The 27,287-nt window shown below is 32.3% G+C and overlaps 1 protein-coding gene across 1 annotated transcript; it reads left to right on the top strand.

Annotated features, from left to right (window-relative positions):
• The first annotated feature begins 20,636 nt into the window (after positions 1 to 20,636).
• Positions 20,637 to 21,596, top strand: LOC145280361 (uncharacterized). Its single transcript, XM_080132132.1, has one exon. It carries the CDS (start codon positions 20,637 to 20,639, stop codon positions 21,594 to 21,596), a length of 960 nt encoding a protein of 319 aa, XP_079988258.1.
• Positions 21,597 to 27,287: the final 5,691 nt, after the last annotated feature.

Raw genomic sequence — 27,287 nt, 5'->3', positions numbered from 1 at the left:
ATTTAAATCATACGTAACAATAAAAACAAACGGGACCTATGGAAATTCAACCTTTATTTTTATTTTTTTTTTTGAGAAAACAGAATTTCATCGTACAGTGTGTCCAAAAAGTCACTGAAGGATTTTGAACTTCAATAGATTCTTTATTTTGGATGATGTCTTTCTATAATTTTAACACAATTTGACTCAAATATGGAGAATTTTTGTAAAAATAATGCAAAATTCAAGTAATCTTTATTTATGAAAAATAATGTCTTTTAAATGTTGCCCATTTTCAGCTTAGCATATTTGTGCTTTTTCCAAAACATTATTCATGACAGATTGCAGAATCTCTGGATTGCTATTTAAGTCATTTATTTCGTTCCTAATGTTTTCCTTCAAGTCTTGCAGGGCTTGGAGTTTGACATTTTGAGGTTCGCCAGCTTGCAGAACGAAATAAGTGAATTTAATCGTAATCCAGAGATTCTGCAATCTGTCATGAATAATGTTTTGGAAAGAGCACAAATATGCGAAGCTGAAAATTGGGTAACATTGAAAATACATTATTTTTCCATAAATGTTGGTTGAATTTTGGATTGGTTTTAAAAAACATTCGCAATGTCTAAGTCAGATTGTGTTAAAATTACAGAAAGATATAAAAAATAAAGAATCTATTTAAGTTCAAAACTCGTCAGTGACTTTTTGAACAGCCTATAGTATTTGGATTATTCGGACTATTGTTTTCATTTCGGGTGTTATCTCCGCAGAGGTTCAGTCGATGGAACCTTCGACCTTCTTCAGGTGTATTTTTTTCGAAATCAAAGATCTTTCTGTCGAGATTGGGTATCTGCACGGAATAAGTGTCGCCAGCACTTAGGATTTAACCTTCAATCTTCAGAAGAGTGTAACTTACACGAGTCCATGGCCTAACGGACAAGATACTTAGTAAAATTCAGTTGTAAGTTACACACTTCTTTTGAAGAAGTTGAAAAGCTATGACGATGGAGGTAGTACCATTAAAACAAGCGACCTTTTGTACTGTAGAATTTCTTTTTCTACATAGCCACCACCATTCTCAATGCACTTTTGTCAGGAATTTAATGACGCATCTCTGCTTCTGACGCACGGTCATGACATGGGTTGCTTTCTTAGAGTCTCATACCGTCAATATCCGCAACAGAGAGATGAAACTTTCAGATCATGAATGCATAAGATCAGTCATCACAACAATGCAATTTGCAATACTCGCTAATCTATTCGAGCGGAATAAAACTAGGAGGCATGATATTTCGAACGCATCTCGTACAGTTTAACCCGGATATAAGACACTTCCCCGAACAAACGGAGTGAAGAACGTTAACATATGCAATGCATTGGCCAAACGATAAATACTTACCAAGTGAATTACGTGAGCCAGATGATATGACTAAATTTAGTTTAAAGGTCTAAAATGCTCGTGGCAGAAAGAACACAGTAGTTAATCCTTTATTAAGAACTGGCCCGGGTGTCCGGCGTTGCCCCGGTGTTTGGAGGTGTGTGTGTTGAACAAAAAAAAAAAGTGATAGTAGGCACGCAGGCTTTGAACCGGTACCACGAAGGAGGAAAAGAATGTGAAAAAAGAACGTGACGTCTTTGATGTTGTGTCCATCGCCAAACCAGAAGGTTTAAATCAAGGCTAGTTAATCGAAAAGAGGGGATGACTTTCGAAAATATCGGCGAAAAAAAGCGACCCCTCCTTGCAGAAAAGTTCTCAGTTGAGGGTGAAAAAATAAATGCTTTTAGCAAATTTTTCGATATTTGTCGCCCGAAGGGTCGACTTCAAAATGATATCGATCTCGTGAAAATCCGTCGCCTCTGTCGAAAGTTCTAGGCATCCATACATGTATGCATACATACATACATTTAAACAGACAGGTGAGATTTATATTATTGACGACGTGTCACATTCACACAGCTAACTTCAGCATTAAGTTAAAACAATAGAGAATAGGATAGTTTAATGAATTGTCTAGCTGATAATAAATATTCACCGATAAAAAAAATTATTAATAAATCTCCGTTCAAATCGAGAATTTGAGAGAAATATAAAAAGTTTTACTCAAACAATATGGTGAAAGTTCTCTCCCTTGGCACATGGAACACTTTCTGAGACTTAGTATATTTGTAAATAAAATGTGAGATTTCTTTCTTTCGCATTTAATTTGACTGTCACAATGTCCGAATAGTTAAGACAATTGAATTGGAGTTACTCAGATGCAGGGTTCAAATCGTACGACCGGCGATACCGTATATAAGCCACACTGATGATTGTTAGTCAACATGAAACATATATGCCAATGACAAATGCTTATTTATCAAAAATAATTAAAAACACACACATGTATTAAATCTTCCTTCCTAAGCAATGAAAGTTGTGTCCATTTTTTTTTAACTTTTATGTCATTGCGTCTCTTTTTTAAAAAATGTATTTATTTATATATTTTTCATTGATTTTTAAGAATGTTTTTAGGTGCGTTAAAGGTATTCACCCTTTATGTAGCCTGGCGTTTTACCGCTGAAGTACGACGACTTTTCATATTTTATGACGTTTTTTATCACTTTTTAATTGTATATATATATATATATATATATATATATATATATATAAAGTGAACGTGTCTGTGTGTCTGTCTGTGTGTCTGGGTACATGTTCCTTCGCCATAACTCTGTCAATTTTCAGTCTGCAGACTTGAAATTTGATATACAGGGTAGTGAGATTTGGGAAAATCAGTGTGATCGGTTTTCGCCCCGAAATTTGGCTGTTAAGGGGTCAAAATTCAACGATTGACTCCTCCCACAATTTGGGGTCTAAACACTTAAAATTTTAGAAATAGGTTCCTTGGGCATTAATCTAACTTAATAACTCGATTTGAACCCAAAACAATAAATGTTAAGGGGTCAAAGTTAAAAAAAATTGACCATTTTTTTTTTTTTTTGCTCAGCATACACCTCAAAACTACCGGGCAACGCCGGACTGACATGCTAGTGTATATATATATATATATATATATATATATATATATAATCGAGATAAGACACTGATTAGAAATCAGATGAAAGATCCTGATAGATATTACTTGAAGTAATGCTTTCAGGGCGATCCTAGCCAAAAAGGAGAAGCTCAATATTTAAGCATAGAGCAATATATAAGTTTAGTGGTTATATTTAAATTCTGAAAAAACAACATATAGACACATATATTCGAATTAAGAATTTAATGTTTGACAAAAGGAATATATAGAAGGGGTTATGTTGATTTCCTTGTGTTGAAAAGCAAAATAAGTGTCTATACACAGCTAAATATTTTGCTAACCGCATTTCATTTCCTCTGATGATATGAGCCATTATTGAAAATCCATGGATTAAGGAACCCTACATAACCCCTTATATATATATATATATATATATATATATATATATATATATATTGCTAACCGAATTTCATTTCCTCTGATGATATGAGCCAGTATTGAAAATCCATGGATTAAGGAAATTGACATAACTCCCCCTCTATATATTCCTTGTGTCAAACAATAAATTCTTAATTCGAATATATGTGTTTATATTTTGATTTTCAGAATTTAAATATAACCACTAAACACACACACACACACATATATATATATGTATATATATATATATATATATATATATATATAGATAGATAGATAGATAGATAGATAGATAGATAGATAGATAGAGATAAAGATACACACACATATATTATATATTTGAAAATCTTTCGAGGGTTACAGAATTTAATGATGGCTACATATAGACCAATATACATAATGATTATTTAAAAAATAAAAAAATGAAAATAAAGGCCAGCTAACCCGGTTTCGATCCTCGCTCAACAGAGCCAAATCGAAGACAATACGATTAAAAAAAATTTAATAAAGTCATGAATATGGCAAGGGGAAGGAGAAAAAAATATCAAAAATAAACAGGGGAAACAAAATTACATAGAGACCAAATTAAGTCCGAGAAGATTTTCTTTTTGCTTGCAAAGAGAAGGTCTCATCGACTTAATATAAATAGTCTCTAGAATTTTTAAATAATATGGAGAGTGCGACCTGCTCAAAATAGTGAACATGTCGACACTGAAATTCGTGGCACACGCATGATTATTTATAAGGTGGTCGCAAATCGCAGAACCATACGTATTATTCAAAACATCCGACGGCGAGAAATTTGCATAACGAATTTTCGAAGGCACATGCTGTTTCAAACGAAAATCTAATCTTTGTGATGTTCGCCCAACATAGTGCGCACTGCAACTACATTTAAATAAATAAATAAGAGAATTATTATGGTGGGGGGAAGAACATCTTTGCGAATAGACGACAGGATAGGCCTGGTTGAAAAAACAACACGAGGATTAGATGCAAAATAACACCGTTGTACAGACACAGAAATTTGCTTGGCAAAACGGTCACTAATGTTGCCCAGCCAAGGTAGACGTAGGTAAACAGGACATCTATTAACCGTAATTGCTTTAAGTTTATAGAAATTGGAAACCTTCTTATTAATAACAGTTTTAACAATATCCAATGGGTAACCATTATTACAGAGGGTCCTTGTAATAAATTTCAACTCGTCATCCAGATTAACCCTGGAACAAATCATCAAGGCCCTATGTGTTAATGTCTTAATCAAATTATATTTTTGGTTCATAGGGCAAAAAGAGTCCCAACGAGTATAGAGACCCGTAAAGTTGGTTTATGATAAACCGAAGTAAGAAAACTCGAAGATGTCTTAGACACAAGTACATCTAAGAACGGAAGAGTAGAATTCGTTTCCTTATCTACCGTAAACTTAAGGGCTGGATGAACGTTATTAAGAGACACAAAAAAAAAGCATCCGCATTCGTCTCGTTGTCAAATAAGCAAAAGGTATCATCAACGTAATGAAAATAAATGTCTGGTTTATGCAAACCAGACAATAGATCCTGTTCATGAAAACCTACAAAAATATTAGCCAACGCTGATCCCAATGGGGAACCCATGGCCACACCATCTGTCTGTCTGTACATAATATCGTTAAAACTAAATTCTACCGACATAGTGGCGAACTTCATCAATTCTACAAAAATATTTTCTGGAATTGGAGGAGTCGGAACTTTACTTCGATATAAGGCGTCAGCACAAATATTAATCGTCTCTAACAAAGGAATACATGTAAAAAGACTAGAAATATCAAAGGAACACATAAATTTATTTGAATGAGTGTAATTTGCATAAAGTTAGCAAAGCTAAAAGAGTCTTTAATGCAAAATGAACTGAAGCGTTCCAAAACAGGTTCTAAAATACTTGTCAACCATTTTGCTAAATTATGTTGACAGGACCCAATCATCGATAGTATGGGTCTCAACGGTACCCCCTCTTTATGGGTCTTAGGCAAACCATACAATCGGGGGCGGATGGAACCCGTGGGACGAATTAAATTAGAAATGGAAGTGGGAAGAACACCACTTTTAACCCATTTGACAAGTTGCTTTTGGAACTTGGTCTCGATAGAATTAGTAGAATCATGAGTATCTACCGGACATAATTTAACAAATTTAGAGGTGTCCCCCAGGATGGTCATCATTTTATTGACATAATCCTGATGATCCATTATGATGGTCTATATGTAGCCATCAATATATATATATATATATATATATATATATATATATATATATATATAGAGAGAGAGAGAGAGAGAGAGAGAGAGAGAATAAATGACAAAAAGTTAGTGATTAAGGGCATAATAGATTCACTGATTGATATAATAATTAAATGATTGATTTTGCGCTAGGAAACAGATACTGTCAAGAATTGTATAAGTTAACTGAATTAAAGGAATAAATTGTAAGATGATCAACATCATGAATTTTGGAATATAACTTTTTGTCATTTATTCTCTATATTGCTCTGTAATTACATTGAGCTTCTTAAATAAGGATTGAGATACATTATAAAAATATATTTATACAGAAATATATATATATATATATATATATATATATATATATATATATATATATATATATATATTGTTACATTCTATTAGCGATATTATTTGTATTAATTCTCGCTCTCTAAGCAAGGAGGGAGTTATGCCACTTTTTGTTATACATATCGTCGCCATTTTTTTACGGGACTATTTAATATTAATATTTAGTTTTAATTTATTTTTTTTAATATTTAACGTGCATAAAAGTTATCTATGAATATGTGTTTATAAAGGATATGTGTTTTAAAAAAATAAATGCATATGGGTATGATTACAAAATTCGGAAATTGGTAGAGAAGTTGCAATTACCTTTTATTTTTCTCCTTTTCTCACGCTGTGTTTGAATTTCATGGCATAATAAATAACAAAAATAAACGTAATTGCAACTTGTCACCCAATTTTCAGATTTTGTAATTATGCCCAAAGGCATTTATATTCTTTTAGTGAATGTTTTTTCTTCTGATGAGTTAAGGGCAGAATAGATTCATTGATTGATATAATAATTAAATGAATGCTTCGAAACAGGTGCTGTCAAGAATTGTGCGTGTCAACGTACTTAAATAGATAAATTGTAAGATGGTCAACATCTTGAAATTTGTAATAGAGGCTTTTATCATTTATATATATATATATACTTGCAGGGGGTACCCGGCGTTTCCCGGGTGTTTGTAGGTGTGTGTGTTTTGGGGGTAAATGAAAACAAAAATCGTTGGTTGTTTTAAAACAAACGAAGCCTTGACGCGAAGTTGGAAAATAAAAAGGTGTGAAAAAAAAGTGCGACTTGGCAGGTGCCCGTTTTTGAAAAGTTAATGACGTCAACTTTGAGTGCGGGACAGTGTTTTATTTACTGCGAGTCTGTTCGCTTCTTTTTTTGTCACGAAAAAGCTTAATGCACATGCGGCGATCGAAAATTGTTGAATATTTATCTTTTGAAAGTCAGGCAAATTAAATAGACAGGCGACCCCGGTTGCTAACTCGTAGATATTATCATTTAGGCGCGATATAAAAAGTTTTAAGTTGTGAGTCGATCGATCGGTTCTCGGAAAAAAGCCTTTTTTGGACATACACGAAAAAGCACACACACACACACACATTTTTTATTTTTTTATTTATATATTTTTTTATTTTTTATTTATATTTATTTATATTTTTTTAAATTTTTTTTAAATATTTATAGATATGTATGTATATTCTGTCGCCGGGTTCGAATCTGTCGACTGGTGTTAGCCATGACACCCTGCACTGAAGATTCCCGAAAGTATGAACCACTAGTGTCTGTAAGGTATTTAGTAATTATTATAGTAAAAAATAATTTTGTCAGCCCTTTTAAGAAACTCGTTTCTTATCGCTGAGCACTTTCAGTTGAATTAAGCCGGTCAATTTAGCTCTTATGCGCAGATACTCATATAATCATTAGATCACTCTGACTGACGTAAAAACACATGAATGTTTAAATTTCAACGTTATTTCATGCGGATAACGGTAGCCGAATGGATACAGTCTTTGCTAATGAAGTCAGAGATGGCTTCTGTCGTCGGGTTCGAATCTATCGACTGGTGTTAATCGTGACACCCTGCACTGAAGATTCCCGAAAGGATGAAACATTAGTGTCTGTAGGTATTTAATAAATATTATAGCAAATAATTATATATATATATATATATATATATATATATATATATATATATATATATATATATATATAATCGCGTTGACTCATCAGTTCTCGTCAAATCACCGAAGTTAAGCAACGTTAAGCCTGGTTAGTACCAAATGTGTGATCATTTGGGATTTTAGGCGCTGCAAGTGCTCTCCGCTTATCTCGGCATTTGTTTCCAGTTGTCCTGTACATACACTTCACTTGCCACTGGTATTTAACCATGTCGACTCAGGAGAGGTATGGTTGAAGATTGTGCCCCTCCTGCCACAAAAATTTCACACGCAGGCATCCATAGTCTGTTAAAGACTGAAGGAGCCTTTTTATATTGTGGGGGGAATGAAGTTTAAGTTAAATTAAATTTCTCTGTCCCAAACAAAATGATAAAAAAAGGAATAAAACAAAGTGACACCGCATTTATTTTTCAACAAAAAGAACAAGATGGACAGCAAAAGTTCTTGAGAAATCATTATGAATAGAATGTTAGATGACAGTCCTTCGTTGAATTAATAAGATTAGAAGGTTAAAGTCTTGTGTGAAAATAATGTCCTTATTTCAAGGTTTATGTTTTAACTGGCGAAGTTCGCCTTATTCGAAAGTCCCATGAGGAAAGTAATCCGTTGTTATTAATTCTTATAGAAAATGTACGGAAATGGGGGCGTGTGTGCATAAGTGTGATTTTTAGTGCCCGCGTGGCGTGTGTAATTATGATTTCAACAGATTGGAAAAACGACGATGAGAGGAAAACGAGAGGTATATTCTCGTGTCATGTTGGAGCGAGAAGAAAAAATAAAGGAAAAGAGAGAGAAGAAAGAATGTTTTATGCGTTTTTATACTTTTTGGACCGGTCCCAAAACAAGATTGCTACTGCTGATATTTTGGTTTTTGCAAAAGCGTTAAAAAAGACAATCTTCTAAATTTTCTCATTGGTCGCTTGTGTCACGTGATACTGTCTTCAACTACGTCTGCCAGAAATATGTTCATTTTTACTTTTGTTGTTGTGAGAAAAAGTGTGTGAGCGTATTTGAAATTATGCCGTTGCTGGAAGAACTTATTTTTGTGTAAAATGCGTGGGAAAATTGAAATGAATAAACGTTCGTTTATTTGCGTGCGAGCGTGTGTGTGTGTGTGTGTGTGTTTGTGTGTGTGTGTGTGTGTGTGTGTGAGAGAGTGAGTGAGTGGTAGCACAATATATATATATATTTCTTGCAGTTTTCTCCTTTAAAGCTGTCTCTTAATATTCATTAATAAACACTTATCAAGTCCCGGAGGCCACTCGAGGATAAGGGTTAATGAGTATACATTAGTCAATGTGATTATAGCGTAGTAAACATAAGTAGTGGGAATTTTGTAAATTGGATTACTTAGGGGGACGGTTCATCAAGAACTTGCTTACGTTGGACTTGAAGACAATCAGATTCTAGTCAGCCAGAAAGCGGGCAATCGGGAGAGAGTTCCACAGGCGTGCAGTTCTAAGAAAGACGCTTTGTTCGTGGAATCTATATTTAGGTTAAGACACAGATAAAGAGTGTGGCAAATTATTGATAGTGGTTTTGGCTATACGAGTGTTTTTTGTGAAAGTTTGGCGAGGCAAGGGGACCATAGATTGAAGCTCAACTGAGCACTTCCTATGAAAATAACGATAAAGCAGAGACAGGCTCGCAACGTCTCTTCTGTGGGAAAGAAGTTGCAGGGAAGAGAAAAGAGCATCTCCTACTAAGCTACGAAGTCTATTTTGAACTCTGTCAAGACAGGATAAGCTGCTTCTAGCAGCTCCTGCCCAGATGTGGCAACAGTACTCCATCGTTGGGCGTACCTGGCTTTTATATAGGTAGATAATTGCATCAGGAGTGAGATATTTACTGGAGCAGTAGAAGGATCCCATCATTTTTCCAGCGACCTTGATAATGGATTTGATATACGTGTTCCATTTCAGGTCAGGAGTAAAGGTCAAGCCCAGAAGTTTGTACAAAACATGGAGCCTCCCCAAGACGAGAACCATTCATTTCAATTGATGCCAGATAGGCATCAAAGCGTAGATGGTGTAGAGATTGAAGCTTGGTTTTAGATGCATTAAAAGTAACCAGCCACCTCTTCCCCCATTGTACCACATGCTCAAGATCAGAGGAGAGAGAACCAGAGAGAACTTGGTCATTTACGGTCTTTGATGTGCTACCATAGATAGTAGTGTCGTCAGCACAAATGTCTACGACTGATGTAAGGATGTGATTTGGAAGATCATTAATGTAGATCAGGATTCGGATCGTTTACTCTTACTTACGTAAATCACGCTGGTGAGGTGACGACGTGCTTACCAAAAACTCATAAAAAATTATTTGATCGTGATTAAAATCAAGTAAGCCAGCGGGTTCCTTCGAAGGAGGAAGTCTCAAGGGAATATCAGATTCATATGCGGTACCTAGTCACAGGTATATCTCCATCAAGGGAAATGACCGCGTTAGGTTTTTAAAAAGGGTGTTGCACGCCTCCTCCTACATACAGCGTCTGGTATTCCCAAATGGTCGCCCATCTAGTACTGACCAGGCTCAATGTTGCTTAATTTTGGTGATTGAATAAGAACTGGTGGGCTAACGTGTTTATACCGTATATGCTTCTCCGTTAGTGTACAAAATTAATATAACAATAGATTATTTCTCTCACTTCTAATCCCAAGCAACCACATACTTTCCATGATCAAATAGTTTAGTTGAAAGATTTCTCGATTAATATAAAACAGACTGAGCAGCGAATGATAACTCATAAGATTGGGTGGATAATTTACCACATACATCATTGCCAATCGCGAACACTATAAACACAGCACATTCCGGCAAAAATTACTTGTGCCTATATTAATTTCCTTTCCAGGGTTGGGCAAATTTCGATTTCTAATGCAAGGAGATCCAGATTCCCAAATAGAGGCACTTTAGATTAAGAAAAATTTTAACTATCTCAGTCTTGAAGGATTTCTCCTTCACTGACCGACGACAGAAACGGTAAAAGGTGGTATCAGAAGAAATACTACACTTTGCTCCTAGCAAAAAAAAAAAAAAAAAAAAAAAAAAGAAGCAACTTGAAAGTGAAAATGCCAGCGAAATGTTCGCGCACATTCTCAAAAGCGATTTTGTTTCAGACATTTTTAATCTGAGGGTTGATAATTTATATTATTTCGATCAAAACATGATTGGGTTTTGCAAAGAGAAAGGAGAAACAATAACATCCATTTTTGGTGCCTTTTAGGTCAGCAAGCCAATATTTTCAGACAGCCTGATCTAATAGACCCATACGATGTTACGATGATGGGATAGAGTCGAAATGTACTTTACGGTTATATATTTAAAAGGAAAGTTTATCCACAGAAGGGGATCATAAGCGCACTAATTGACCAGCGACGTCCAACAGTCATGGGCTACCATCCGCAAAACGCTACACAACCTACCACAAGATCAAGACGAAATATGATGTGGCCGAAGCATTTCAAATTACATACTCTTCTGAACTGGAAGTCCCGGCGGGGTATTTAGGGGGCCAGCCAGGAAATTAACGCTTCAAAGATTAAAAGTCGTCAGACGGTGTTTGTAGTTCCAGACTTCAGTCACAGGCATCTATGGAGCTCACATCCTGGCAACCTATTTATTTTTGCTCACCATAAACACACATGCATACACACATACAATACACACACGCACACACACATACAACACACACAAATGCATATATATATATATATGTATATACACACATACCTATTTACCCTTTCCCTCCAAAAACATACACATACATGCATACATACATACATACATACAAAGAACACACCGACTAATCCATGCCTGCCCGAGGCTGATCAAAACTCACTTTCTGCAGTGGCAGACATCTTGGAGCCAATCATCTAGGAGCAAATCTCATTTTATTTATTTTTTTCTCTTATATTACTTTATCCTTAGACATAGGCTAACTCTAACACACTAACACATAAACAAAGTCTGTTTTCAATTTACACGGGAAGTTTTTCGTACACATGTATGCACGAAATAACTTTCGCATTCATTCATAAAAATGTGTTCCTACTTTAAATTCTGATATAAGTTACTGCTTTTGTTTATATATACGCACACATATACGCAGACATATACGCAGACACGTATATAAGTCATCCACATACGAGCAGTTTCACTGTATCACAGCTTTCAGTGCGAAAACAACTATCTAATTGATAGTCAGCAGTTCTAGTCACTGAGCTATAAGATTAGCGCTCGTAAATGATATCTACGAGATGAAACGATAAAATTGTCGCCTTAGAAAAGACGACAGGATTCCATTTTCGTTTGATGAAAACTATTTTTGTTTTGTTTTTGTTTTTTTCAGACAATCTACAAGTTAGCCAGTTGTTTAGTTGTTTACAAATTCCTAGAGCGATACAAACCTTCTACCATGTTTGAAAGTGACACAATGTTCAACGAGCGAGATCGTAGACGCACTGCTGTACAATTCATGCTCTATATCGATCTAAGTTATGACAACAGCCCCATTGCCAGCACCCTCAAAATGCAAATCTGGACTGTTCAACGCTTGAGAGCACAGCTTAATGAAGTTTCCGGTCACGGTTATGGTCTTTGGTGAGGTTTCAAATGAGGGCCACATCATGTCACCTTACATCTTCGAAGTCGGCTTGAAAACCAGCACCTAGATGTGCTGGAGAGTATGGTGGTCCCCTTGTGCAATCAGGTGGCGGCTGCTATACCCTGGGTATAAAGTCTATTGTAAAATAATGACAAAATGGATCTAGTTTCCTCCTTTCTCTGTTTCGTTGATATGACAGCTGCGTTACACCAGGGAGGCACAACTGCTATTGGTTCATCAGAGGATATTGCATTAAAGTACTTGTAAAACAGGAACAAGAATGTAACATTGCGGCGATGGCACAGGGGCTGGTGCTTGGTCAATAGTGCGGGATCTATTCTGAGTGTATTATTACTATTATAGTACACAAAATAGTTGATGCGTTCAATCAGATTTAAGCATCATTAGACACGTCACGTTATTAAAACTGTATAGATATTTTTTATTTTTCGTCTAAGCATTTTTTTGTTCTCTTACAGACTTCAATTAACGTTTTATTTTCGCTAGTTATATCTACATATCTATAAAAGTGAGAATGTGCGCGTGTGAGGACACTGCTCAACCTATATACTCAACGAAATTTTTATCTACATACTTGAAATTTGGTATATAGCATATTCAGGCATGTGGGAAACTTTTTAATCGGGTTCCATCCGGAAAGGGGTCAAAATGGAAAAAAAATTGGTACGTGGTGGTCGTGGGATTTTATCTGTTTGCTAATTGTTTCACGTGACAGATTCATTATGTTTAAAAAAAAAAAGTAAGTTTGAAAGCACTTTCGAAATACCGTGTAAAGCTGGCCTAATGGCTACCGCACTTGACTCACTGTCTTTATCTTTTGGTTTCGAACGCAGCTCGAGTAATTTCTTCTTTTTTTTACTCACACGAAGAGAACTGTTTCGAAAAAAAAAAAAACATAATACTCGAATGCACATATCTCAGATTCTGTATGAATCAAAATATAATATTTATGTGTATTTTACGATCGGACAGCCTGCTAACTATACATACCTTAAAAATATCATATTTTCTATTATCAACGTTAATAAGTTAACTCTAGGTATCCTACTTGTACATAAATCTCTCTTTATATTTATTGGTATGTGTATAGGTTTATATATTGGCGTCAGAAAAGAAAAATGCATAAAGAACTATGAGGCTTTAGTTACATCAGTGTGGATAAAGTGATGCGGTTAAACAGGCAACTGCCTCAAGCCAGGATGGAAACCCAACCGCCCAAATGACAGTCAAAGCTTCCCACCATTGCGCTATATATATTCATATATATAATGGCTGTATATATATATATATATATATAAGTATATATATATAATGGCACTCTCTCTCTCTCTCTCTATATATATATATATATGTGTGTGTGTGTGTGTGTGTGTGTGTGTGTGTGTGTGTGTGTGTGTGTGTGTGTGCGTGTGTGTGTATATATATATATGTTACAAGAACAGCAGCCTGTTCTAGTAAGTAAATATGAAATAGGATAGTCAAGGACTCGAACTTGCTAAGCTAGATTTGGAATTGAGAATTCCAATCATTAGTTAAAATAAACACAGAATGTTATTATAAAATGGAATGCATAATTACCATTGTTTAGTTCACACGAAATAGATATCTGTTTATTGAAAAAGGAATGTAATAATGAAATTTTGTTTCTGTTATAAAAATTAAAATTAAAATAAGGAACTTAAAAACGGACAAGGGAAATGTTATTTGTAAAGTGGGTTACGAAAATTAGGTTAGAGAAGGCATGTCATGTCATGTCATGTGTCTGACATGCACGTGCTGATCATGCAATGACGTCATGAGTTATGAATTTAGTTAGATGAATCAGGATCAGATCGGATCTGATCAGATCAGTCAGATCTAAGAAGCAGAGGAGACCAGATCAATTCTCAATTAGAGTCAGGGAACCCTCTGGGAAGCGGGAGACTTAGAAGAAAACATGTAACAACTTGAAGTAATCATTTCAACAGGTCGAAGAATAAACGATCATTTTTTTTATAACTGCCGTCTTTCTGTGAAAGGCAATGTGTTTACATTATCTGTACAACTGTTCAATGTAAATGCCAAACGCACTATATCTCGGTCTATCTGTCAGTGTATATTAAATCTCCTCTCCTTGAATTACATGCTCGGCTTTTCTGTATTAGCCTGTACCCTGCCTCTCTCTCTCTATATATATATATATATATACACACAACTGTCACATTCTTTATGTATACGCGATATATCTGCACACAACATGAACCTCTAAGACGAATACAACATAACAATAACAATACATACATCTCTTCTAAAGAAATAACACCCCTATGTAACATATATATATAATGGTTATATATGTATATGTGTGACTATATATATAAATATATTTATATATATAATGACTATATATATATATATATATATATATAAATCACAGCTATATATCTGCCATATATATACATATACATAAATAATGGCTATATATGTGTATATATAATGGCTATATATATAATGGCTATATATAACTGTTATATATAACAGTTATATATAACTGTTATATATATATAACCGCTATATATATAACTGATATATATATATATAAATTGCTACATATATAATGAGTATATATATATATATATATATATATATATATATATATATGTATATATATATATATATAGATACCGGCTATGTACAGGGTGTTCCAAAAGTATCAAGTTCTCATATCTGCTTAATGAGCCCAAGACTTTTGAAACACCCTGTATATATATATATATATATATATATATATATATATATATATATAGATTACGCCTATATATATACATAACGGTTATATATATATATATATATAACTAAACATAACGGTTATATATATATATATATATATATATAAACATAACGGTTATATATATATAAACATAACGGTTATACATATATATATAAACATAATGGTTATATATATATATACATAACGGTTATACATATATATATAAACATAACGGTTATACATATATATATAAACATAACGGTTATATATATATATACATAACGGTTATATATATACATACATAACGGTAATATATATATACATACATAACGGTTATATATATATATATATATACATAACGGTTATATATATATATATACATAACGGTTATATATATATATATATACATATATATATATAAACATAACGGTTATATATATATATATATATACATAACGGTTATATATATATATATATACATATATATATATAAACATAACGGTTATATATATATATATATATATATATATATATATACATAACGGTTATATATATATATATATACATAACGGTTATATATATATATATATATATATATATATAGATACATAACGGTCATATATATACATAACGGTTATATATATATACGTAACGGTTATATATATATACATAACGGTTATATATATATACATAACGGTTATATATATATATACATAACGGTTATATATATATTATATATATGCTATACATATATATATATATATAGTGTCTATATATATATAAATATAATGCTATATCTATCTCTATATATAATGGCTATATATACATATATATATATAACGGATGTATATACGTATATATATAAGGTCTATATATATGTAAATATATAGCAAGGATATATATAAAGATGTTATATATATCTTATATATATAGCTATTATATATATATACACACACATATATATAGCGTTTATATATAGACATATGTATATGTAGCTATTATATATAGCTATTATATATATAGTTATTATATATATAGCTAATATACATATATAGCTATTATAAATATATAGCTATTATAAATATATAGCAATTATATATATATAGCAATTATATATATATAGCAATTATATATATATAGCAATTATATATATATAGCAATTATATATATAGGTATTATATATATATAAATAGCTATTATAAATATATAGCTATTATATATATAGCTATTATATATATATATTTAGCTATTATATACATAGCTATTATATATATAGTTATTATATATATAGTTATTATATATATAGTAATTATATATATAGCTATTATATATATAGCTATTATATATATAGCTATTATATATATATATATATATATATGGCTATCATATATATATATGGCTATCATATATACATATAGCTATTATAGATATAGCTATTATATATATAGTTATTATATATATATAGCTATTATATATATATAGCTATTATATACATATAGCTATTATATACATAATATATAGATATAGAGCGAGCTATTATATATATAGCTATTATATATAGCTATTATATATATAGCTATTATACATATATATATATATATATATATATAGCTATTATATATATAGCTATTATAAATATATAGCTATTATATACATAGCTATTATATACATAGCTATTATATACATAGCTATTATTTACATAGCTATTATTTACATAGCTGTTATATATATATAGCTATTATATATATAGCTATTATATATATAGCTATTATATATACACATATATAGCTATTATATATACATATAAAGCTATTATATATATAGCTATTATATATATAGCTATTATAAATATAGCTATTATATATATAGCTATTATATTTATATATATAGCTATTATATATATAGCTATTATATATATAGCTATTATATATATATAGCTAATATATATATAGCTAATATATATATATAGCTATTATATATATATAGCTATTATATATATAGCTATTATATATATATATATTATATATATAGCGATTATATATATATATATTATATATATAGCGATTATATATATACAGCTATTATATATATATATATATATATATATATATATATATATATATATATATAAAGCTATTATATATATATGCATAAAGGTGCCCCAACTTTAATCAGGTCCCGTTTCTTAGTGTTTTGCCGAATGAAATAAAACTTTGTTCATAACTTTATTATATTCTAAACACTAAAACCCCGTATATAGCTATTATATTTATACATATATATAGCCATCGTATATATAATAGCCATCATATATACATACATATATATACGTATATACATACATATATATGTAGCCATTATATATATGTCCATTATATATATAGCTATATATATATATATATATATAGCCATTATATATAGACATTTTATAAACATATAGCTATTCTATACACACACACATATATATTCATATATAGCAATTATATATATATATATATCCATTACACACATATATATAGATGTATATATATAGCCATTATATATATATAGCCATTATATATATAGCAATTCTATATATATATATCCATTATATATATATCCATTATATATATATCAATTATATATATATATCCATTATATATATATGTAGCCATTATATATATATAGCCATTATATATATATATAGCCATTATACATATATAGCCAATATATATATATATATATATATATATATATAGCTATTATGTATAGCCATTATATATATAGCCATTATACATATATAGCCATTATATATATATAGCCATAATATATATATACATAGCAATTATAAATATATATATATATATAGCCATTATATATGTAGAGCCATTTTATATATAGCCATTATATATATCTATATATAGCCATTGTATATATAGCCAATATATATGTAGCCAATTTATATATATATATATAGCCATTAAATATATATATATATCCATATAAAGCCATTATATATATAGCCATTAAATATATATATATATGGCCATTATATATATCTATGATATATATATATAGCTATTATATATATAGCCATTGTATATATATAGCCATTATATATATAGCCATTATATATATATATAGACATTATATATATAGCCATTATATATATATATAGCCATTATATGTATTTATATATATAGACGTTTTATATATATATATAGCCATTATATATATAGCCATTATATATATATGGCCATTATATATATAGCCATTATATATATATAGCCATTATATATATATATAGCCATTATATCTATATATAGCAATTATATATATATAGCCATTATGTATATATAACACCATTATATATATAACTATTATATATATAACCATTATATATATATACATAGCCATTATATATATATAGCCATTATATATATAGCCATTATATATATATAGCCATTATATATATATAGCCATTATATATATATCCATTACATATATATAGCCATTATATATATATAGCCATTATATATATATAGCCATTATATATATATAGCCATTATATATATATAGCCATTATATATATATAGCCATTATATATATATAGCCATTATGTATATATACATAGCGATTATGTATAGATATATTGCCATTATATATATGTATATATAGCCATTATATATATATATATAGCCATTATATATATATATATAGCCATTATATATATATATATAGCCATTATATATATATATATAGCCATTATATATATATATATATATATATATATATATATATATATATATATAGCCATTATATATATATAGCCATTTTATATATGTATATATATAGCCATTATATATATGTATATATATAGCCATTATATATATATAGCCATTATATATATTTAGCCATTATATATATTTAGCCATTATATATATATATAGCAATTATATATATATATATAGCAATTATATATATATATAGCCATTATATATATAGCCATTATATATATTTAGCCATTATATATATATAGCCATTATATATATATAGCCATTATATATATATATAGCCATTATATATATATATATATATATAGCCATTATATATATATATATAGCCATTATATATATATATAGCCATTATATATATAGCCATTATATATATATATATATAGCCATTATATATATATATAGCCATTATATATATATAGCCATTATATATACATATATATATAGCCATTATATATATATAGCCATTATATATATATATAGCCATTATATATATATAGCCATTATATATATATATATAGCCATTATATATATATATATAGCCATTATATATATATATATATATAGCCATTATATATATATATAGCCATTATATATATATATATATAGCCATTATATATATATATAGCCATTATATATATATATATATATAGCCATTATATATATATATATATATATATATATATATAGTCCTCGGTATGACACTAAACTACATCCGGCAGCAAGACCCAGATCAGGAGAGCTGGTGTTGAGGAGAATGTTCCTTCCTCTGCATTGCTGCTGTGCTGGGCCACCTCTTGGCAAGGTGCAGTACCGATAAGCCCCCCTTCGCTGGTTTACAGCTGGCCAGGTGGAGCTGATCAGTTCTGGACGACAGTCCACCTACGGGAGTAAACCCAAACAGAAAATCAGGAGTGGGGCCCCTCAGGCGTTTGGCCAGCGCACTGCGCATCCGTCCGGCAGCTCCTGCATCCGGATAGGTCTCCAGCTGTCTCGACGTCGTCCTGCCGCTGGGCAAGGCTTATTTCGGAAGAGAGAGTTGGGCTGGTCCTGCGCAAGCCTCATTCACTTGAATCTCCTTCCAGCGTTAGTCATTAACAACTACTACAAAAGTCCTGTGGTGATGGCCGAGCCGCGGTGGTAGCAGGTGCGGAATCACTGGAAGCTGCTAGCTGCGAACCTGCACATAGGCGGCTCAGGCCATATGGTCGTTCCTCTCTGAATTCGGAACAGCAGCGAGGTCCGGCAGCCACCTGAGCGACCAAGCAGTCCTTTTTAGGGTCAGCTCTGCTTGCCTGCTAGCCTGAGGACGGAGCTAGAAAAGGTGCTCCAAACATAGCCTGTTCCACTGCAACCTCGCCAGCTTACTGCGGCTGGTGGGCTTCCCTCTTTGCGGTCGAAATCAAAAGAACAAACAAAAACTCATTCTGGCATCCTGGAATGTCAGAACACTACTCGATCCAACTTCAACCACGACAAAAACCAGAAGGCCGGAAAGGAGAACGGCCTTAGTTGCCAGAGAACTCTGACGATATGGAGTAGATATAGCTGCTTTCAGCGAGACGCGGCTCCCCAGCACTGGTCAGCTCATTGAATCTGGCGGTGGTTACACATTCTTCTGGAGCGGACGTAGCAATGAAGAGCGCCGCGAGGCTGGCGTTGGGTTCGCCATCAAAAATCATCTTGTGGGCAAACTCGACAGCATTCCTGAAGGTGTGAACGATCGCCTCATGACTCTCAAACTACAGCTCCAGCTGAGTAAGAAAACATTTGCATCATCAGTGCCTACGCTCCAACCATGACCAACCCCGAAGAAACCAAAGACAAATTCTATGAAGACCTCGAAGCCATCCTCTCCTCTGTACCACAGACCGACAAGCTCCTTCTCCTCGGTGACTTCAATGCCCGTGTTGGCAAGGATCACCAAGCGTGGTCAGGTATCATCGGACATCATGGTATAGGAAAGTGCAACGGCAATGGTATTCTGCTTCCCAGGACCTGTGCCACCTATGGACTGACCTTAACCAACACAATGTTCCGTCTCAAAACTTCAATGAGGCACATGATTGACTACCTCATGTTCAGGGCTAAAGACAAGCAAGATGTGCTCGTGACGAAAGCTTTGTGCGGTGCCGACTGCTGGACAGACCACCGCCCCATTGTTTCCAAAATCAGACTGCAAATAAAGGCCAAAAGAAGACCACAAGTTCAAAAAGTTGCCAAACGAATGAATGTCAACAAGCTGAAACTCCCCGAAATTCAGGAAGAACTCCAAACCAACCTAACAAGGCAACTCTCTGAACTCGAGTCCAACAATTGGGAATCTCTCAGCAAGACAATCCACGCCGCTGCTCCCCAGGTACTGGGTTCAAAAACCAGAAACCATCAAGACTGGTTTGATGAGAATGATGCGGAGATACAGAATCTGCTAACAGAGAAGCACCGGCTCTTCAAGATCCACAAAAATGACCCAGACTCCACTTCAAAGAAAAACGCCTACTGTGGTAAGCGAAGTGAAGTCCAGAAAAAACAGCGCATCATGCAAGATACCTGGCTCAGTAACAAAGCCGACGAGATTCAAGGCTACGCCGATAGGCACAACATGACGCGTTTCCACGAGTCCTTGAAGTGTGTCTATGGACCATCGACACCAGGCACATCTTCCCTGCTCGGTGCAGATGGTTCACTCATCACTAAGAAAAATGAAATCCTCGAGAGATGGGCTGAACACTTTGACAGTGTCCTGAATCGTCCTTGAATATATATTCAAGCTGTCAGTAAAGTCAAAGAAACAGTAATCAGAGACCTCCTTTTTGCTGACGACTCTGCACTCAATGCCACCAAAGAGCATGAAATGCAACTGGAAGTGGACAAATTTTCTTCAGCATGTGAGAACTTCGGTCTTACAATAAGTATGAGCAAGACAGAAGTCATGCACCAGCCTGTTCCTGGCAACACGTACCAGGAACCGAACATTCAAGTAAATGGTCAGAGCTTGAAAGCAGTAGACCATTTCACCTACCTTGGCAGTACACTCTCTCGTGCTGCCAACATCGACATCGAAATCATCAACCGAATTGCCAAGGCCAGCAGCTCCTTTGCCAGACTAAGGAAAACAGTAGACCGAAAATTAACAGAGTACTTTGGTAGGAAAATGTACATACACAGACACAGAGGGACAATTTTACTTTATATATATATATATATATATATATATGTATATATATATATGTATATATATATATATGTATATATATATATATATATGTATATATATATATATATATATGTATATATATATATATGTATGTATGTATATATATATGTATATATATATATATATATATATATGTCTGTATTGTTAATTACTAGATGTTCTTCATCTTATCGTTTATTTAAAATGTTCAATTCTTGACAGCACCTTTTTGTAGCACAGAAACAATGATATAATTATTATGTCAGTTTTTTTTAATATTTTCCGCCCTTACTCATCAGAAGAATAAGAACTCTTAAAATTTAAAAGGAAAAAAAGAATTTCGGCATGATTATATAAATCTGGAAAAAAAATCCAAAGAGTTGTTGCATCGTTTTTCTTTATATTTCTATATACAAAATTTCAAGTCTGCAGATTACAAATTCGTTGTGTATATACATTATGTATATCGTTAGGCACATACTTTATTCAATCAACGTAGAATGAATAATAGCTTCTCCAATGAGGAAATATTCAATAGATACAAAACTATCTATAGCGACGTCCTAAAAATAGCGGATCATAGACATACACACACTTTTATAGATATACAGCCTATATATATTTAAGCAGCATTTTTCTCTTAATCATATTAATCATTAAATAAAATAAGCGTTCTGGTCTATTTATTCTGTTTTTGATTCTTTCCAGTTTACGAATAACAGTCTTCACTTCTGGCAGAAACAAACTGATATAATTGCCATATTTGTCGTAAGTCCGAATACTTTCCCATCTTTCTGGACTCATCATCAGTGATAGATTAAGCAAACTAAATATAAATGACGCAGTAATTCTTAATTTCTCACTGGATTACCCCTTATTAAGACGAGCAAATACCTTCCCACAATCTGTTGTTTTGCATATGCTGTGGTAATTCTTAAACTTCCTTGGATGTAGTGCAGTAGTACAGTGGCAGGTACGTTTAGATTTGTAATCCTGGAGTGAGACATGTCCTACTGAAGAGTTCAAGGGAGGGCGAAACTCTAGTTTAAGATCTTTTGCAGATGCCTGCCTTGGCTTATGTGTAGGTTGCGATTTGTTGGCTTTGATTGTTGAAAAGCAATTACATATTACATATATTGCACTAAATTCTCCCCTTCTCTCTCCTTTGATCTCCTTCTCTGTTTACATATATGTGTATGTATGCACATATATTCATATATATATATATATATATATATATATATATATATATATATATATATATATGGAGAGAGAGAGAGAGAGAAAGAGAGAGAGAGAGAGAGAAAGAAAGAGAGGCACACAGACAAACAGAGGAAAACACAGATAGAGACATTAATAAAACTTCCTTGTATATGGAGTCATAATACGGTGACAGATTTGTGGCTACTATAGCAGATGGCTTCGATTAGACGTGTCGCACTGAAGAGCCTAGCGAAACTCGTATCTCAGATTGTCTGTAGATTGTCATCTTGGTTTGTTTGAGCTGCGATGCGTTTGTTTTGATTATGGAAAAGCAATTATGTATTTAATCTAATTTATAAAACTCACTAAGTCTCTCTGTCTGTCACCATATTTTCAAACGCTATCTCTTCTGAAATAAAATTAGCAGAGCAGCGTTAGTGGCCTCACATGATTGAATTATTATGCACCGTTCTTTTATGGGTACTTTTGTTATTATTCTTTTACATTTATATATTAATACAACTTTGTTATATATGCGTCGTGGAATTGCATTCATCTGCAAAAGATCTAGCTAATTTGCATATTCTTTTAAACATTCATTTTAATTAATTTCCTATTAGTTTTTTTCGGTTTTCTCATGGGACTAGCGGGGGCACGCAGCGTTGTCCGGGTGTGGAGTGTTGGTGTAGTGAATAAGAAATCCGGCAAATAGTTATTTGGATACCGGATATACAAATAAGCAAATATTTGCCAGGTTTCTTATTCAACCAGCGGTGAAACGAAGGCAATATATTTGCATTGTGATTTGTTAAAAGACGCGATGGATCTCTATACCTCCTTATTACCAGGAATTTCCATTTCAAGATTTAGCATTCATTTTGGATTTAAGTACAATATCTTTTTTCTGTCTCAATGTCCATTTCCCTTATTCTATGTATCTAAAATATTTAAATAACTTTAAAAAGACTTTAATTTTTCTATATTTATTGCTTTTAACAAATAAGGTGCAGACCAATAGAAACATTCGCTAATATTTTTCCTCTGAGGAGATAAATAAGCATCGAAAACTCATGGGTTAAGTAAATAGATTTATTCAATTGTATTCTGTTTTCAAACAATATAAAATACTATATTTGAGGCTTAACCTTTTCAAATCATAAAATTTAAATAGCAAAATTTTGATTATATATATATATATATATATATATATATATATATATATATATATATATATAATACGTTTGAAGCCAAAACAACGCATTATTACAAAATAAACAGACATTTATTTTGTTTAAATTTTATATTGTAGTTCATAAATATATTTCGAAGGAAACCTCCATCTTCAGTATGTCTTTCTTTCTTTTTTTTTTGCCATGTTGTTGGAGCAGAGAATCAGCAAGTAGAAGTCCGTTTGTTGTTTTTACAGTAGTTTTTCTTTTTTTAATCTCGGAACGGTGCGTATGGTCACGCGGGATTCACGTTAAGATTTTTGTTCCTTAGAAGCGTTGGTTGAGTTTGAATAAAATAAAATATGTATTAAACACGTTTGAAGCCAAAACAACGCATTGTTACAAAATAAACAGACATTTATTTTGTTTAAATTTTATATTGTAGTTCATAAATATATTTCGAAGGAAACCTCCATCTTCAGTATGTCTTTCTTTCTTTTTTTTTTGCCATGTTGTTGTTGGAGCAGAGAATCAGCAAGTAGAAGTCCGTTTGTTGTTTTTACAGTAGTTTTTCTTTTTTTAATCTCGGAACGGTGCGTATGGTCACGCGGGATTCACGTTAAGATTTTTGTTCCTTAGAAGCGCTGGTTGAGTTTGAATAAAATAAAATATGTATTAAACACGTTTGAAGCCAAAACAACGCATTGTTACAAAATAAACAGACATTTATTTTGTTTAAATTTTATATTGTAGTTCATAAATATATTTCGAAGGAAACCTCCATCTTCAGTATGTCTTTCTTTCTTTTTTTTTGCCATGTTGTTGTTGGAGCAGAGAATAAGCAAGTAGAAGTCCGTTTGTTGTTTTTACAGTAGTTTTTCTTTTTTTAATCTCGGAACGGTGCGTATAGTCACGCGGGATTCACGTTAAGATTTTTGTTCCTTAGAAATGCTGGTTGAGTTTGAATAAAATAAAATACGTATTAAATACGTTTGAAGCCAAAACAACGCATTGTTACAAAATAAACAGACATTTATTTTGAAATTTATGTTGAAATTCATAAATATATTTAGAGAGGGACAGAAAAGACGGACGAGACGGACACAGGCTGCTATAGATAGATAGATAGATAGATAGATAGATAGATAGATAGATAGATAGATAGATAGATAGATAGATTTTCTTTATGTGCGCGTGCGATATCATGCTTGTGAAAAAATAAAATAAAACACTTTAATACAGCTTAATTCATTAATTTCCTCCCGGAATTAAGTAGATCAATTAAAAACACATATTATACTGTGTTTTTTTTTTTCTATTTTCTTTTCGTAGCTCTACTAATTTCCAGATCAACTTTCGTCCTCATCGACTAATAAAAGAAAGCAGTCATTTTCGTGCATATGTTTTGTTTTACGTTCTCAAAGACTGGTGTCGTACGTAATTGTTTAACACAAAGATTATACGTTGATATTTTGCCATGGAAATAAAAAATATCTTTTTATTCAAACCTGGACGAACTACAAATTCACGGAAAAAAAAACTTGTGAAAATTGTATAACTCTTTTAAACGAACGTATGTTTTCTTTTGTTCGTTTTTTTTTTTTTTTTTTTTGTTTTTGTTTTTGTTTTTGTTTTTCTAATAAATCCACGCGTTTGAAATTATAGATTCTTTCCTGGGTAATAGTGTTTGTTAAGATTATTCTAACCTGGACGAACTACAAATTCACAGAAAACACATTTGAGAATTGTATAACTCTTTTAAACGCTCAGTCAAGCACCTACCATCAAAATAGCATTAGAGTAAAGAAAAGACAACATCTCTTCTAAGAGAAAGAGTCTGCAGGGAAGAAAACATCCCCAGTGGATTTTGAAGTCTATTTTGTACTTTATCAGGGCAGAAAACGGTACTCTGAGCAGCAACTTTCAAGATGTGACAATAGTACGCCACCTTTAAACGTGTTTGATTCCCATATGGCTCCGTCAGGAGTGAGATGCTTTCCAGAGTAATAAAATGATCCAACCATTTTTGCATCAATCTTAGCAACAGATTTGATGTAAATTTTCATTTCAAGTCTTGAGTAAGATTAGGGTTAGGATTAGGGTTAGAGCAAATAGCTTGCTTAAAGCAGTTGAAGTATTAACCGCGTGAACTACACTATTAGTGTCCATTTAAATGTACTGCAAAATCACATCGAATCACCAGTCAAATCTGTTCGTTTTAAAGTATTACGACAAATTCTTTAGTTCCAGACAGTAAGAAAATATCTCTGACTGATGTTTTGTAATACACAGCTGAAGTTTGTTTGCTCAGTTAATAGTGACGTCTCATTGCCTCATTTTACTCTTTCGTGATAATATCGAGCTGAAGTCGTGTTTGGTTGACAGATCATAAATTGTTGCTCAGTGGACAGTGACATTCTTCTGGTTCTCTCTCTCTCTCTCTCTCTCTCTCTCTCTCTCTCTCTTTGTCTCTCTTTCTCTCGTTATAGCTAAAATCTTGTTTGGTTAATACATCTTGAATTGTTGGTCAGAGGATAACGATATCTCTCTGATTCTTTTGCTTTCTCATTATAACACATAACTAAAGTCTTATTTGGTTCAGACATCTTTAATTGTTGCTCAGTAGATAGTGATGTCTCTCTGATTCTTTATTACTATCTTCTTGTTACAGTCGTCTTATTATTATTGATAACAGTAGTTCTAAAAGTTAGTAAAGACAACACACAACCATGTGTTCTTTAACAAGGTTTCCAAGGTTTTTCTCTTGTAGTCGGCTTCTACATATTTGACTAAAACCCGTCTAAAAGCTACGCCGATTTGTCCTTGGATAATTACATTTTTAAAATATATGTCGCTCCTTATTCTCAATTTGAATTTAGGT

This window comes from Euprymna scolopes, chromosome 7, assembly GCF_053919585.1.
Source record: "Euprymna scolopes isolate OS-2025 chromosome 7, ASM5391958v1, whole genome shotgun sequence".
NCBI classification, from domain to species: Eukaryota; Metazoa; Mollusca; class Cephalopoda; order Sepiida; family Sepiolidae; genus Euprymna; species Euprymna scolopes.
The sequence above is the reverse complement of the archived record's forward strand: the minus strand, read 5'-3'. Positions and strand labels throughout refer to the sequence as shown.

Bases quoted from the DNA above. Each gene is read 5' to 3' on its own strand.
- LOC145280361 (XM_080132132.1), top strand. From the start codon at position 20,637: ATGACCAACCCCGAAGAAACCAAAGACAAATTCTATGAAGACCTCGAA.